General features: G+C 47.2%; 1 protein-coding gene across 2 annotated transcripts in view; it reads right to left on the bottom strand.

The window, feature by feature from the left end:
• stard5 (StAR related lipid transfer domain containing 5) overlaps positions 1-515 on the bottom strand; it is a 34065-nt gene extending 33550 nt beyond the window's left edge. The window contains exon 1 of one of the 2 annotated variants that reach the window (XM_070858678.1): positions 301-515. In XM_070858678.1, the coding sequence (XP_070714779.1) occupies positions 301-390 (90 nt within the window). In that variant the 5' untranslated portion in view covers positions 391-515. The remainder of the gene's footprint in view (positions 1-300) is intronic. The other variant, XM_070858679.1, reaches the window with a different exon arrangement.
• Positions 516-13599: the final 13084 nt, after the last annotated feature.

Below are 13599 nucleotides of genomic sequence, written 5' to 3'. Positions count from 1 at the left end.
CCTCCCTCCCTCCTCTAACCCCCCCATCCTCCCTCCCTCTCCTCTTCTCCCCCATCCTCCCTCCCTCTCCTCTTCTCCCCCATCCCTCCCTCCCCCCATCCCATCCCTCCTCTTCCCTCCCCCTCATCCCATCCCTCCTCTTCCCCCCATTCTCCTCTTCTCCCCCATCCCATCCCTCCTCTTCCCTCCCCCCCATCCCATCCCTCCTCTTCACCACCACCCATCCCATCCCTCCTCTTCCCACCCATCCCATCCCTCCTCTTCCTCATCCCCATCCCCATCCCTCCTCTCCCCCCTCACCGTCCGCTTGCAGCTCCGCCAGCCGCTGCCATCCTTGCTGTAGCCCAGCAGCTTCTCCGCCACCGAGTCGGCGGCCGCTCGGTAATCCATGCCGCCTGTGTCCCCGGGCGGAGGCGGAGGGGGGCGTGTCCGGAGGCCAGCACACCGAGCCCGCCTCACAGCCGGACAGCGGGAGCGGAGCGGAGCGGCCGCCGCGCTCTCCCATCCCCGCGCCGCGCTGCCCGCCGGGACTTGTAGTTCGCGCCCCCGCGCCGTCTCACCGCCTCCTTCCGGAGCGCAAGGCACGCCGGACTACAGCTCCCGTCAGCCTCCGCGGCGGAGCCCCGGACCCGCCCTGATTGACAGGTGAGACAGCCAATCAGCAGAGAGCCGCGTGCTGGGGCTGGTGCAGCATTGCAACCTCCCACCTGGCTAACAGTTACCTAACAATATTGCTTTATCTCAGTCAATTCCTCACTTGCAAAGGCGTTAGCTTCTCAATGCATGAATGCTTACTCATTGCTACAACCCAGTGATGGTGCCACTTGTGCTCAGCCAGTCAGTTGTTGCTCCACCTCTCATTAAAGAAACTCACCACCCTCCTCATTGTCGTCATTTCTTTTTTTTAAAAAAAAGGATTTTTCATTCGAGGTTATTTTAAACAGGTTCAGTCAGTGAGAGCTACATTCTGTAAAAAAAAGACGCATCTACAATACACAGGAGAAATGCATTTTTTTTGATAATTTGGATATTTAAAGAAAGACTTTGTTTCTGAGATTGCGAATGGCACTATATAAATGCAAGTCTCCATATTACAAAAAGGATATAGAGGCCCTGGAGAAAGTGCAAAAAATATTTAAAAGCGTGATACCAGAACTGAGAGGGAAAGAGTGAACAACTATCAGGAAAGAGTTGGCAATCAGTAACTAGTGGGGTGCCGCAGGGATCAGTGCTGGGACACCAACTATTTACAATCTATATTAACAACTTGGCAGAAGGGACTGAGTGCTGACGATACAAAGATAGGAGGAAAAGCAATGTGTGAGGACTCAAAAAATCTGCAAAAGGACATAGACAGGCTAAGTGAGAGGGCAAAAATTTGGCAGATGGAGTACAATGTTGGAAAGTGTGAGGTCATGCACTTTGGCAGAAAAAAAATCAAAGAGCAAGTTATTATTTAAATGGAGAAAGATCTCTGCAAAGTGCTGCAGTACAGCAGGATCTGGGGGTACTTGTGCATGAAACACAAAAGGACAGTATGCAGGTAGAGCAAGTGATCAGGAAGGCCAATGGAACCTTGGCCTTTATTGCAAAGGGGATGGAATATAAAAGCAGTGAAGTCTTGCTACAGTTATACAGGATATTGGTGAGGCCACACCTGGAATACTGCGTGCAGTTTTGGTTTTCATATTTACGAAAGGATATATATGCTTTAGAGGCAGTTCAGAGAAGGTTCAGTGGGTTGATTCCGGAGATGAGGGGGTTGACTTATGAGGAAAGATTGAGTAGGTTGGGCCTCTACTTATTGGAATTCAGAAGAATGAGAGGTGATCTTATCGAAATGTATAAGATTATGAGGGGGCTTGACAAGGTGGATGCAGAGAGGATGTTTTCACTGATGGGGGAGACTAGAACTAGAGGGCATAATCTTAGAATAAGGGCCACCCATTTAAAACTGAGATGAGGAGAAATTTCTTCTCTCAGTGGGTTGTAAATCTGTGGAATTCGCTGCCTCAGAGAGCTGTGGAAGCTGGGACATTGAATAAATTTAAGACAGAAATAGACAGTTTCTTAAACAATAAGGGGATAAGGGATTTATGGGGAATGGGCGGGGAAGTGGAGCTGAGTCCATGATCGGATCGGCCATGATCGTATTAAATGGCGGAGCAGGCTCGAGGGGCCGTGTGGCCTACTCCTATTTCTTATGTTCTTATATTCTAACAGACTGGGGCACTTTACTCTAGAAAAGAGAAGACTGAGTGATGACCTGATAGAGGTTTTTTTTTAATTATGAAGGGGTTTAAAAACATAACAAAAAAACGTAAGCAATAGGAGCAGGAGGCGGCCATTCAGCCCCTTGAGCCTTCTCCGCCATTCAATAAGATCATGGCTGATCTTTAACCTCAACTCCACTTTCCTGCACTATCCCCATATCCCTTAATTCCTTTAATATCCAAAAATCTGTAGATCTTTGTCTTGAATATACTCAACGACTTAGCATCCACAGCCCTCTGGGGTAGAGAAATCCAGATTCACAACCCTCTGAGTGAAGAAATTTATTTTCATCTCAGTCCTAAATGGCCGACTTTTATTGGGTTGAAGTAGAGATGATGATCCCACTTATAGGGAAGACCAAAACTGGGGGCCATTAATATAAGATAGTCTCTAATAAATCTGATAAGGAATTCAGGAGAAACTTCTTGACCCAGAGAGTGTTATAATGTGGAACTCACTGCCATATGGAATAGTTGAGACGAATAGTATAGATGCACTTAGGGAGAAGCTAGATAAGGGGAAAAAGAAATAGAAGGAAATGCTGATAGGACGAGATGAATTAGGGTGGAGATGTGGCTCTTGTGGAGCATTAACACCAGCACCGACCTGTTGAGCCTGTTTCTTTGCTGTAAATTCTATGCAATATGTATGTAAGTCCTCTCATAAGAACATAAGAAATAGGAGCAGTAGCAGGCCATTCAGCCCCTCGAACCTGCTCCTCCATTTAATAAGATCATGGCTGATCTGATCTTGGGCTCAGCTCCACTTCCCTGCCTGCTCCCCTTTATTCCCTTATTGTTCAAAAATGTGTCTATCTCCGCATTAAATATATTAAATGACCCAGCCTCCACAGCTCCATGGGGCAGAGAATTCCACAGATTTACAGCCCTCTGAGAGAAGAAATTTCTCCTCATCTCAGTTTTAAATGGGCGGCCCCTTATTCTAAGACTATGTCCCCTAGTTTTAGTTTCCCCTATGAGTGGAAATATCCTCTCTGCATCCACCTTGTCGAGCCCCCTCATTATCTTCTAAGTTTCAATAAGATCACCTCCCATTCTTCTGAACTCCAAGGCCCAACATACTCAACCTATCTTCATAAGTCGACACCCTCATCTCCGGAATCAACCTAGTGAACAGCCTCCAATGCAAGTATATCCTTCCTTAAATACGGAGACCAAAACTGTACACAGTACTCTAGGTGTGGCCTCGCCAATAGCCTGTACAGTTGCAGCAGGACTTCTCTGCTTTTATACTCTATCCCCCTTGCAATAAAGACCAACATTCCATTTGCCTTCCTGATTACTTGCTGTACCTGCATACTAAATTTTTGTGTTTCATGCATAACTACCCCCAGGTTCCTCTGTACTGCAGCACTTTGCATTTTTTCTCCATTTAAATTATAATTTACTTTTCTATTTTTTCTGCCAAAGTAGATAGCCTCACATTTTCCCACATATAGGGCCCAAGTTTCCACATGATTTGCACCTGATTTTTAGGAGCAACTGGTGGAGAACGGACTATCTTAGAAATCGCAATTCTCCACATTTTTTTTTCTGCAGTTCTAGTGAGGTAGAACAGTTCTACTTTGGAACAGAATTTTTTCTTCAAAAGAGGGCGTGTCCGGCCACTGACGCCTGATTTGAAAGTTTCCACAGTGAAAATGTACTCCAAACTAAAGTAGAATGGAGCCAGTGAAGATTTTTGTAGAACTGAAAAAACCTGTTCTACACATTAAAAAATCAGGTGCAGGTTACAAATTAGGCGTCCAGAACGAGGTGGGGGGGGGGGAAGGGAACTCATTAAATTCTACAATAAATCCTTATTTATACTTCCACAAATATTATACAAATAAATCCAACCTGAATAAACATTTATAAGCCAAGAAAAGATTAAATAAACCATCTTCCTACCTGTGTGAAAGTGCTTCAGCCAGGGAGAATTCTGCAGCCATTCGTGTCGCTGAGCGGGAGGGAGGGGGAGAGAGAGAGAGAGAGAGAGGGAGGGAGGGAGAGAGAGAGAGGGGGAGGGAGGGAGAGAGAGAGAGGGGGAGGGAGGGAGAGAGAGAGAGGGGGAGGGAGGGAGAGAGAGAGAGGGGGAGGGAGGGAGAGAGAGAGCGGGGGAGGGAGGGAGAGAGAGAGAGGGGGAGGGAGGGAGAGAGAGAGAGGGGGAGGGAGAGAGAGAGAGAGAGAGGGGGAGGGAGAGAGAGAGCGGGGGAGGGAGGGAGAGAGAGAGAGGGGGAGGGAGGGAGAGAGAGAGAGGGGGAGGGAGGGAGAGAGAGAGAGGGGGAGGGAGAGAGAGAGAGAGAGAGGGGGAGGGAGAGAGAGAGCGGGGGAGGGAGAGAGAGAGCGGGGGAGGGAGAGAGGGGAGGGAGCGGGTGTCGGGTCCGGTCGGGGGCGGGGGGGAAAGCAGGAGCTGGCCGTGGGAGGAGCCTTATTCACGCAGCCCCAGTGAGGCCATTCAGCCAGAGCTAGGGGCTGCGTGCTTCGGGCCCCTCCCACACAGTTCGGCGCCTGGAGCTACTGCACTTGCGTGCCGACTGTAGCGCGCATGTGCAGAGGTCCTGGCACTGTTTTCAGCGCAGGAACCTGGCTCTGCCCCCCCACAGCTCGTGCTGGCTGCGCCGAGGGCCAGAGGACCAGCAGGTAGGTGGAGAATACCGAGGATTTTTTTAGGCGCCGTTTTAGGCGCAAAAAACGGGCGCCCAGCTCGGAGGGGCGCCTGTTTTTTTTCTTGTGGAAACTTGGGCCCTATATTCCATCTGCCAAATTTTTGGCCACTCACTTAGCCTGTCTATATCCCTTTGCAGATTTTTTGTGTACTCCTCACAATTTGCTTTCCCACCCATCTTTGTATCATCAGCAAACTTGGCTACGTTACACTCAGTCCCTTCATCCAAGTCATTAATATAGATTGTAAATAGTTGAAGACCCAGCACTGATCCCTGCGGCACCCCACTAGTCATTGTTTGCCAACCGATAAATGACTCATTTATCCCGACTCTCTGTTTTCTGTTAGTTAGCCAATCCTCTATCCATGCTAATATATTACCCCCAACCCCGTGAACTTTTATCCTGTGCAGTAACCTTTTATGTGGCACCTTATCGAGTGCCTTCTGGAAATCCAAATACATCACATCCACTGGTTCCCCCTTATCCACCCTGCTCATTACATCTTCAAAGAACTCCAGCAAATTTGTCAAACATGATTTCCCTTTCATAAAACCATGTTGATTGAATCATGCTTTTCCAAATGTCCCGCTACTGCTCCTTAATAATGGACTCGAGCATTTTCCCAACGACAGATGTTAGGCTAACCGGTCTATAGTTTCCTGCTTTCTGTCTGCCTCCTATTTTAAATAGGGGCCTTACATGTACAGTTATCCAATCCACTGGGACCGCCCCAGAATCCAGGGAAGTTTGGTAGATTACAACCAATGCATCCACTATCTCTGCAGCCACTTCTCTTAAGACCCTAGGATGCAAGCCATCAGGTCCAGTGGACTTGTCCGCCTTGAGTCCCATTATTTTACCGAGTACTACTTCCTTAGTGATAGTGATTGTATTAAGTTGCTCCCTCCGTATAGCCCCTTGATTATCCACTATTGGGTTGTTTTTAGTGTCTTCTACTGTGTAGACTGACACAAAATATTTGTTCAATGTCTCTGCCATTTCCCTGTTCCCCATTATTAATTCCCCAGTCTCATCCTCCAGGGAACCAACATTTACCTTAGCCACTCTTTTCCTTTTTATGTACCTGTAGAAACTCTTACAATCTGTTTTTATATTTTGTGCTAGTTTGCTTTTCCTTTCCCTGCCTGTAGGACAAAGCCCACTCACTCAATCCAGAGAGTTTAGGTGTACATTGGCATGAGCCAAGATTTAGGTTCCCCCAATTGTGCTGTGGGTGGGGTAGGGTGGAGTGGGGTGTGGTGGGGTGGAGTGGGGGTGTGGTGGGGTGGAGTGGGGGTGTGGTGGGGTGGTGTGGGGGTGAGTGGGGATGGGGTGGGGTTGAGTGGGGTGTGGTGGGGTGGAGTGGGGGTGTGGTGGGGGTGAATGGGGATGGGGTGGGGTTGAGTGGCGTGGAGGTGAGTGGGGTGGGGGTGAGTGGGGGGAGTTGGGTGAGGTGGGGGTGAGTGGGGGTGGGGTGGGGGTGAGTGGGGGTGGGGTGGGGTCGGAGTGAGTGGGGGTGGGGTGGGGTGGGGTGTGGGTGAGTGGGGTGGGGAAGTGGTGTGGGGTGGAGTGAGTGTGATGGGGTGAGTGGGGTGGGGGTGAGTGGGAGTGAGTGGGGGTGGGGTGGGGTGTGTGGGGTGGTGTGCGGGTGAATGGGGTGGGGTGAATGGTGTGGGTGGGTTGAGTGGGGTGGGGTGGGGTGAGTGGGGTGGGGTGGGGTGAATGGGGTGGGTGGGGTGAGTGGGGTGGGGTGGGGGTGAGTGAGGTGGGGTGGGGTGAGTGGGGTGGGGGTGAATGGGGTGGGTGGGTGTCCTGGAGTGAGTGGGGTGGGGCTGAATGGGGTGGGGTGGTGTGAGTGGGGTGGGTGGGGGTGAATGGGGTGGGGTGGGGGTGACTGAGTTGGTGTGGGGGTGAATGGGGTGGGGGTGAGGTGAGTGGGGTGGGGTGGGGGTGAATGGGATGAGTGGGGTGGGTGGGGGTGAATGGGGTGGGGGTGAGGTGAGTGGGGTGGCGTGGGGTGAGTGGGGTGGGTGGGGTGAGTGGGGTGGGTGGGGGTGAATGGGGTGAGTGGGGTGGATGGGGGTGAGTGGGGTGGGTGGGGGTGAATGGGGTGAGTGGGGTGAGTGGGGTGGGTGGGGTGAGTGGGGTGGGTGGGGGTGAATGGGGTGGGTGGGTGAGTGTGGGGGGTGAATGGGGTGAGTGGGGTGAGTGGGGTGGGTGGGGGTGAGTGGGGTGAGTGGGGGTGAATGGGGTGAGTGGGGTGGGTGGGGGTGAGTGGGGTGGGTGGGGTAAGTGGGGTGGGTGGGGGTGAATGGGTGTATTGCTGCGATTTAATGAACTAAAATCACGCGAAGCATGTATAGGATTCCCACACCTTGTCCCACCTCCTACATTCCAAACATCCCTCTTTAATCTGGACATTCAGTGTATGGACTCAGCAACATTTGGATTTCAGCTGTGGCTCATTGGGTTTCATGCTTGCCTCTGAGTCAAAAGGTTGTGGGTTCAAATCCAACTCCAGGAACCTGAGCACAAAAAATCTTGGCTGACACTTGTAGAAATGTATTTTTATCTAAGCTGATACCATACGGTATTTGTGTGCCTTTTGATTAAAATGGAGTCCTGGCCCTTCAGAACTTTCTGCATTTTAGCAGCCAGCTTGCATAAACAGCTAAACCTGCTGTTAGATGGCTGATGGCCATCAGACAGCTAGGAGACAAGTCATGCTGAGACAAGTAACCCCTCATGGTGCTCTCCTATTGTCTACACTACAGGAGTTCCATGTCACCCCACCCTTATCTTCTAGCCATTATCTCTCTTTCCTTTACCTCATCCATTTGAAGCAAACAGGTAAACTGACCAGGAAATTGGATAATCCTGACACAATACAAGACAGGTGATAGCCCATTACCTATGACTCATGGAGTAATGGCCGTTTGGCTTTCTGATAACTCTGACAAAAGGAAATATCTTGACACCATTAACTCTTTATCTGTATTCACTGACTGTGAGACAGAGCAATACACAGGGAGAGGCCAGAACTTGGGTTTTACTGTATAAATATCTTGTGAAGCTGTACCATTGCGGAGGTGTTCATTTAGCCCTTGACTGAGTGAAACCTACCCCTTGCGAGCAAGTAAATTAAAAGGGAAACTTCTATCGGAGCTGTAAGTGTCGGAGTCATTCTTTTCTGAGGTCGAGATTTCGACAGTTATTGGAGGTTCCACCGAGATGCATACTCTCTGTTCTGTGAGTAAAACGGATACAGGCATAGTGCCTCTCCAGTGAAAGGCTTCGGTGGCCAAACAAGGTGAGCCTTTGCTCACAAGAGGTTTCTTCACTGTTGAATCGCAGATGTAATCTGTTGTCCACAGCTGAGGTACTGCATCTACAAGACTCGGCATTTAAAAGTTAAAGGTATTTTTTTTTATAACCATTTCTTTCTCAGCTCGCCAGCAGAAGAGAACAGGTTCTGGAAAAAACCTCGAGACAGCCCGGGGAAGGTTTCAGTAGGTAAGGGAGCGCTAGTCGATCGAAAAGGTTTCCAGGTTCTTATGTGATAAGATTTTTATTGTTTTTAATTCGGAAGGGGTTCTTATGTGATAAGACTATTAAAAGAAAAGAAAAAAGAAAGCGCTAATCGATCGAAGGTTCTTATGTGATAAGATTTTTATTGTTTTTAATTCGGAAGGGGTTCTTATGTGATAAGACTATTAAAAAAAAAGAGCGCAATCGATCAAAGAGTTTGGGTACGGAACCTTAAGTTTTATCAGCTGTTATTAGGATAAGTTAAGGACTCGGTCTGTAGTGGCGTACAACGCAGACTGAGAATTTGTTTCGAGGTTATGATTTGTGTACTCACGGGAATATTGTTTGTTGTCCTTGTATTACTGTTGGTTGCAATACCTTTGTGAGTCATTGCCATTAGAGAAACGGGAAGAGTCACTAGGGAAAGTTGTGATTCGAAGAAAAAAAACACAAGGATTGATTAGGAAAAGAAACAGTAACTGATTGATCAACTACGGTTGGTTCGTGCCAACATATCTCACACACCCAGACTGAGCCCGAATTAAGAGCCTTTTCAGGCCACGTAACGGCCAGGAGAAGTGGGCGTAGAGAACTCGGTTGGCCGAAAGGATTGTGAGATCAGAAACTGTGGTAAAATCTTAATCATCCAGAATGGGTGCCGGAGCAAGTTAAAACACCACAAAAGGCACACCAGCCTATGTCATGCTCCAGAATTGTGGTCAGTCTTCAATTGACCAAAGAAACAAAAACCAGTAAAGTGGACTAAGGGTGAAAACAGGCCATTTCCACCCGATGGTTCATTTAATTTAGAGAGAACAACGTGTCTAGAGGAATGTCTTATAAACAGAGATCCAGGTAAAAAAAAAAAGGAAAGTAATAGAAAAGGCCTGGGTTCCGATTCTTCAAGCCCATGTAAAATTAACAGAGGAAGTAAATCAAATGAAAAAAAAAAGAGAACCTGATAGTGACTTATGAAAAAAAAATGAAGCTAGTAAAAGAAAAAGCTTTATTGAATGGAGAGAGACTTGTGAATGTCTTGTCTTTGAATGAGAGTGCGTGAATGTCTTGTCTTTGAATGAGAGTGCTTCTGTCTTTTTTCCTTGTGTCTGGAAACCTGTTTGGAAAAGTTGTGGAGCTGCCTGTTTGTTTTAGCTCCGCCCACTTTTTCAAACAAAGTGAAGTTTTTTAACCCTTCATAGTGTTGTCCTGTATGTGGGAAGTTTAAGACATTTTAAGTTAGAAGCGCAGGTGTGGATTTATTCGGATGAGAGGTTACGGAGCTAGGAAATGCACAAAGGATAGGTTTGTTGAGACATGGTCCCGGTGGTTAAAAGTTGTAATGCCTTTTTTTTTAAAAAAGCCTTTGTGGGTCTCTCGAGGTGCAGGCTGGGGGAGTACACTCTCATTGTCCTTGGTGTAAAATCTTGGTACAAAAGCTTCTAACTCAGTAGGAGGATTTTTTTGGATAAAGAGTGGCAGTACAATAATTGAATTGGGATTTTGAGATATTTCAGGTGATCTCCTTGATCAACATTTTGAGTGTATTGGAAAAATCTTGGGTTTGGAGGCCTTTTAATAAGATTAGAAAACAAGTACTTTACATTCTGTGATCTGTGAATCACTATAAGCATAAATGAGAAGTCCGTGTAACACACAGATTTGTCCAGTTCAGAAGCCCACACAAATGGAGGTTTGTCCATGACCTACGAGCTGTGAATGAATCTACTATATTCTCACAATGCTTAAAGGATGTGGAATGAAGTATCCCGGAATGCTTTCCAGAACCTTAAGCAGTCCCTCACTTCAGCACCAGCCTTGGGATTACCAGATTACACTAAGCTATTCAACTTATTTGTGCATCACAAGTCGGGTTTTGCACAATCTGTTTTGACTCAGTTACATGGGGACAGGCAGCGACCGGTAGCATATTTCAGTACCCAACTAGACCCAGTGGCACCGGACTACCAGGATGTCTTCCTTCGTTGGCAACAGCTTATTATGCTATGCAACAGGCTCAGACAATAACTCTAAATCATCAGACCATTTTGTATATCCCACACTCTGTTGAGATTTTACTTACTAAGTGTGCCACCTAACCTCCGCAAGAACCACTAAATATGAGGTCGAACTGTTATCAAATTCGAACCTTATCATCAAAAGATGTACTACCTTAAATCCAGCCACTCTACTCCCCACGGAAGACGACGGTGAACCCCATTCATGTGAAATGGTAACCGAATTAGTGACTAAACCACGTATCAGTCTAACAGATGTACCAATGTGTAACCCTGAGCTAGTGTACTATGTTGACGGATCAGACTTACGAAATGATAAGGGCCAACTGAGAGCAGCTTATGCAATTGTAACTCAGTTTAATTTTGTCGAAACAGCCTCTCTTCCAGACTCCGTTTCAGCCCAACAAGCCGAATTGTTTGCGTTAACTTGAGCCTGTATTCTGGCTGAAGGACACACAGTTAATATCTACACTGACTCCAGGTATGCTTTTGGGGTATCACATGACTATGGACAAATTTGGAAGATTCGCGGGTACCTGACTTCTTCAGGAACCCCTATCAAAAATGCAGAACAAGTGGAAAATCTCCTGCGAGCCATTCAATGCCCCTTAAAACTTGCCATTATCAAATGCCAAGCACATACAGGCCAGTCGAATGAGGTGGCACTTGGGAATGCCAGAGCTGATAATGCAGCTAAGTCAGCAGCTCTGTCGAAAGGGGGGATGCAGGTGTCATTGTTCCCACTAAGGAAAAATAATTGCTCAGACCCGCCACCCACTATTAATGACGTGCTGGCCTTTCAGACACAGGCCAGTACGGAGGAGGTGGTGACCTGGACGAAGGATCAATGTTATAAAAATCCAGAAGGAATATGGGTTCACCATGACGGCCGCGTGGTGGCCCCTAGATCCTTACTTCCATGGATTGCCCGATGTGTTCATACATTCACACATGCAGGCAAAGGGGGATTGGCAGATTATATTTTGGCAACTTGGTATGCACCAGGTATTTCGGCAATTGCAAAACAAATCTGCGAAAATTGTGTTACCTGTCAGACAATGAATCCGGGTAAGACGGAAAAAGTAGAATCTGCCTCCCACCCAAATCCAGTCGGGCCTTTTGTACATTTACAAATGGATTTTATTGAATTACTTATGTGTATGGGATTCAAGTATGTATTAGTTATTGTAGATGTGTTCTCTAAATGGATTGAAGCCTTTCCATGTAAAAAGGCCGATGCCACTACTGTTGCTAAATGTTTGTTAAAAGAAATTGTACCGCGCTTCGGAATCCCTGCTAAGCTTTCCAGTGATAACGGGTCACATTTCACGGGAACTGTCATAAGAGAAATGTGTAAAGCTTTATAGATTAATCAACGTTTTCATTGCAGTTATCATCCACAATCAGCTGGACTTGTTGAAAGATATAATGGAATGCTTAAAAATAAGCTGGCAAAACTATGCAATGACACTGGACTGAAATGGACAGAACTGCTGCCCTTAGCTTTGATGGTAATGCGATCTGCAACCAACAGAACAACAGGCCTGTCACCGCATGAGATAGTTATGGGACGTCCCCAACGACTACCTTTTACAGCACCATTTACTGCAAAACAGATGGACATCCACAAAATGGAGGAAAATATGTTGAATTATTGTATTGCACTAACCAAATGTATTTCCAGCTTTCATTCACAGGTAAAGGAAGCCCAAGTCAAGCCAGCGGAAGGGAAGTGTCATAACCTGGAGCCAGGGGAATTCGTTTACATCCATTTTTAAAAGGAAAAGCAGTCGACAGCCAAGATTCGAAGGACCATACCAGGTCTTGCTGGCGACCAATACTGCAATCAAGGTAAAGGAAAGACCAACATGGATCCACGCATCCCATTGCAAACGGGCACCTGACCAGGAGGAAGGGACGAAGGAATCAGAGGAACAGAAAAAGGAAGACTGAATAAGGAACTGTATGGACTATGGGGACTGATGGTGCTGGGCTTGACAGGGTTTTACTTCGCATTATTGATTACACCAGGGGTACAGACCCACCACCGAAGGGAATTGCACGTAAACGTATTTATGGCACTGAGTCATAGGTATGCTCAAGAAAGAAACTTGTCGAGTTGCTGGATATGTTCCCATGTACCTGTCCACTCCAGGGGGGGTATTCCCCTGAGATCTGTCCCCTTTAACGAATCAGAAATGGTAGAATGGTTGACAGTGCAAAACAAGACAAAACTAACTAAGGGGCCAGAAACGAAGGAGCAAACAGAATGGAGGTCGGCAGGGTATAAACTTACAGTCTTTCAGGGATGGTACCAGCCCAATTATGATAATAACCATCAGCCTCCCTTCCTAAGCATTACTCCCAGAATAAGAAATCCTGAGGGTATAATATGCCTAGTGAGTAATGAGACAAAAGGACCAGAAATGGGACGCAGCAAGTGTTCCCAAATGATTAAATGGCAAGCCACAACTAATCCCACTGAGAGAAAGATAGCAACCGTTGGCTGGACAACGGTCCATAACAAAGCCCCAGGTGAAGGGTGGGAAGGTGAGACCACTCGAGTAGGGACAGTGCGAAAGGACCAGGAGCTGACGTCCTATAATTGCACCTACTTTATTTGTGGCCATAAAGCCTACCCATGGTTACCAGCCAACTGGACAGGGTCCTGTTACTTAGGATATGTGGTACCCCTTATCAGATCAGTAAGGACTCTAAGGGAGGCCTATGGAAGCCACAGATTTAAACGGGATTTGACGTGGCTAAACGGAATATTCAAGGTAATGGTGCCACCCTATGGAATAGCATCGACCGAATGGCAGTTACGGGAACTGGCTAACTTAGTAGAATCAGTAGCCAACGCAACTTCCCAAGCCTTTGAAGGGATAAATGACGAAATGGTAGCTATTCGAACAGTGGCTCTCCAAAATCGTATGGCCTTAGATTATCTCCTAGCCAAGGAGGGAGGGACATGCGCATTAATAGGTGAAGAATGCTGTACATATATCCCAGATAAATCAGAAGATATCGGCAGTCTAGCTGAAAACATCAGGAAAAAGGTAATAGAGTATAAACAGACAGTTGGCCAGGACGGTATCACCTTGTGGGGTTGG

The sequence above is a fragment of the Pristiophorus japonicus genome, chromosome 17, assembly GCF_044704955.1.
Source record: "Pristiophorus japonicus isolate sPriJap1 chromosome 17, sPriJap1.hap1, whole genome shotgun sequence".
NCBI classification, from domain to species: domain Eukaryota; kingdom Metazoa; phylum Chordata; class Chondrichthyes; family Pristiophoridae; genus Pristiophorus; species Pristiophorus japonicus.
The sequence above is the reverse complement of the archived record's forward strand: the minus strand, read 5'-3'. Positions and strand labels throughout refer to the sequence as shown.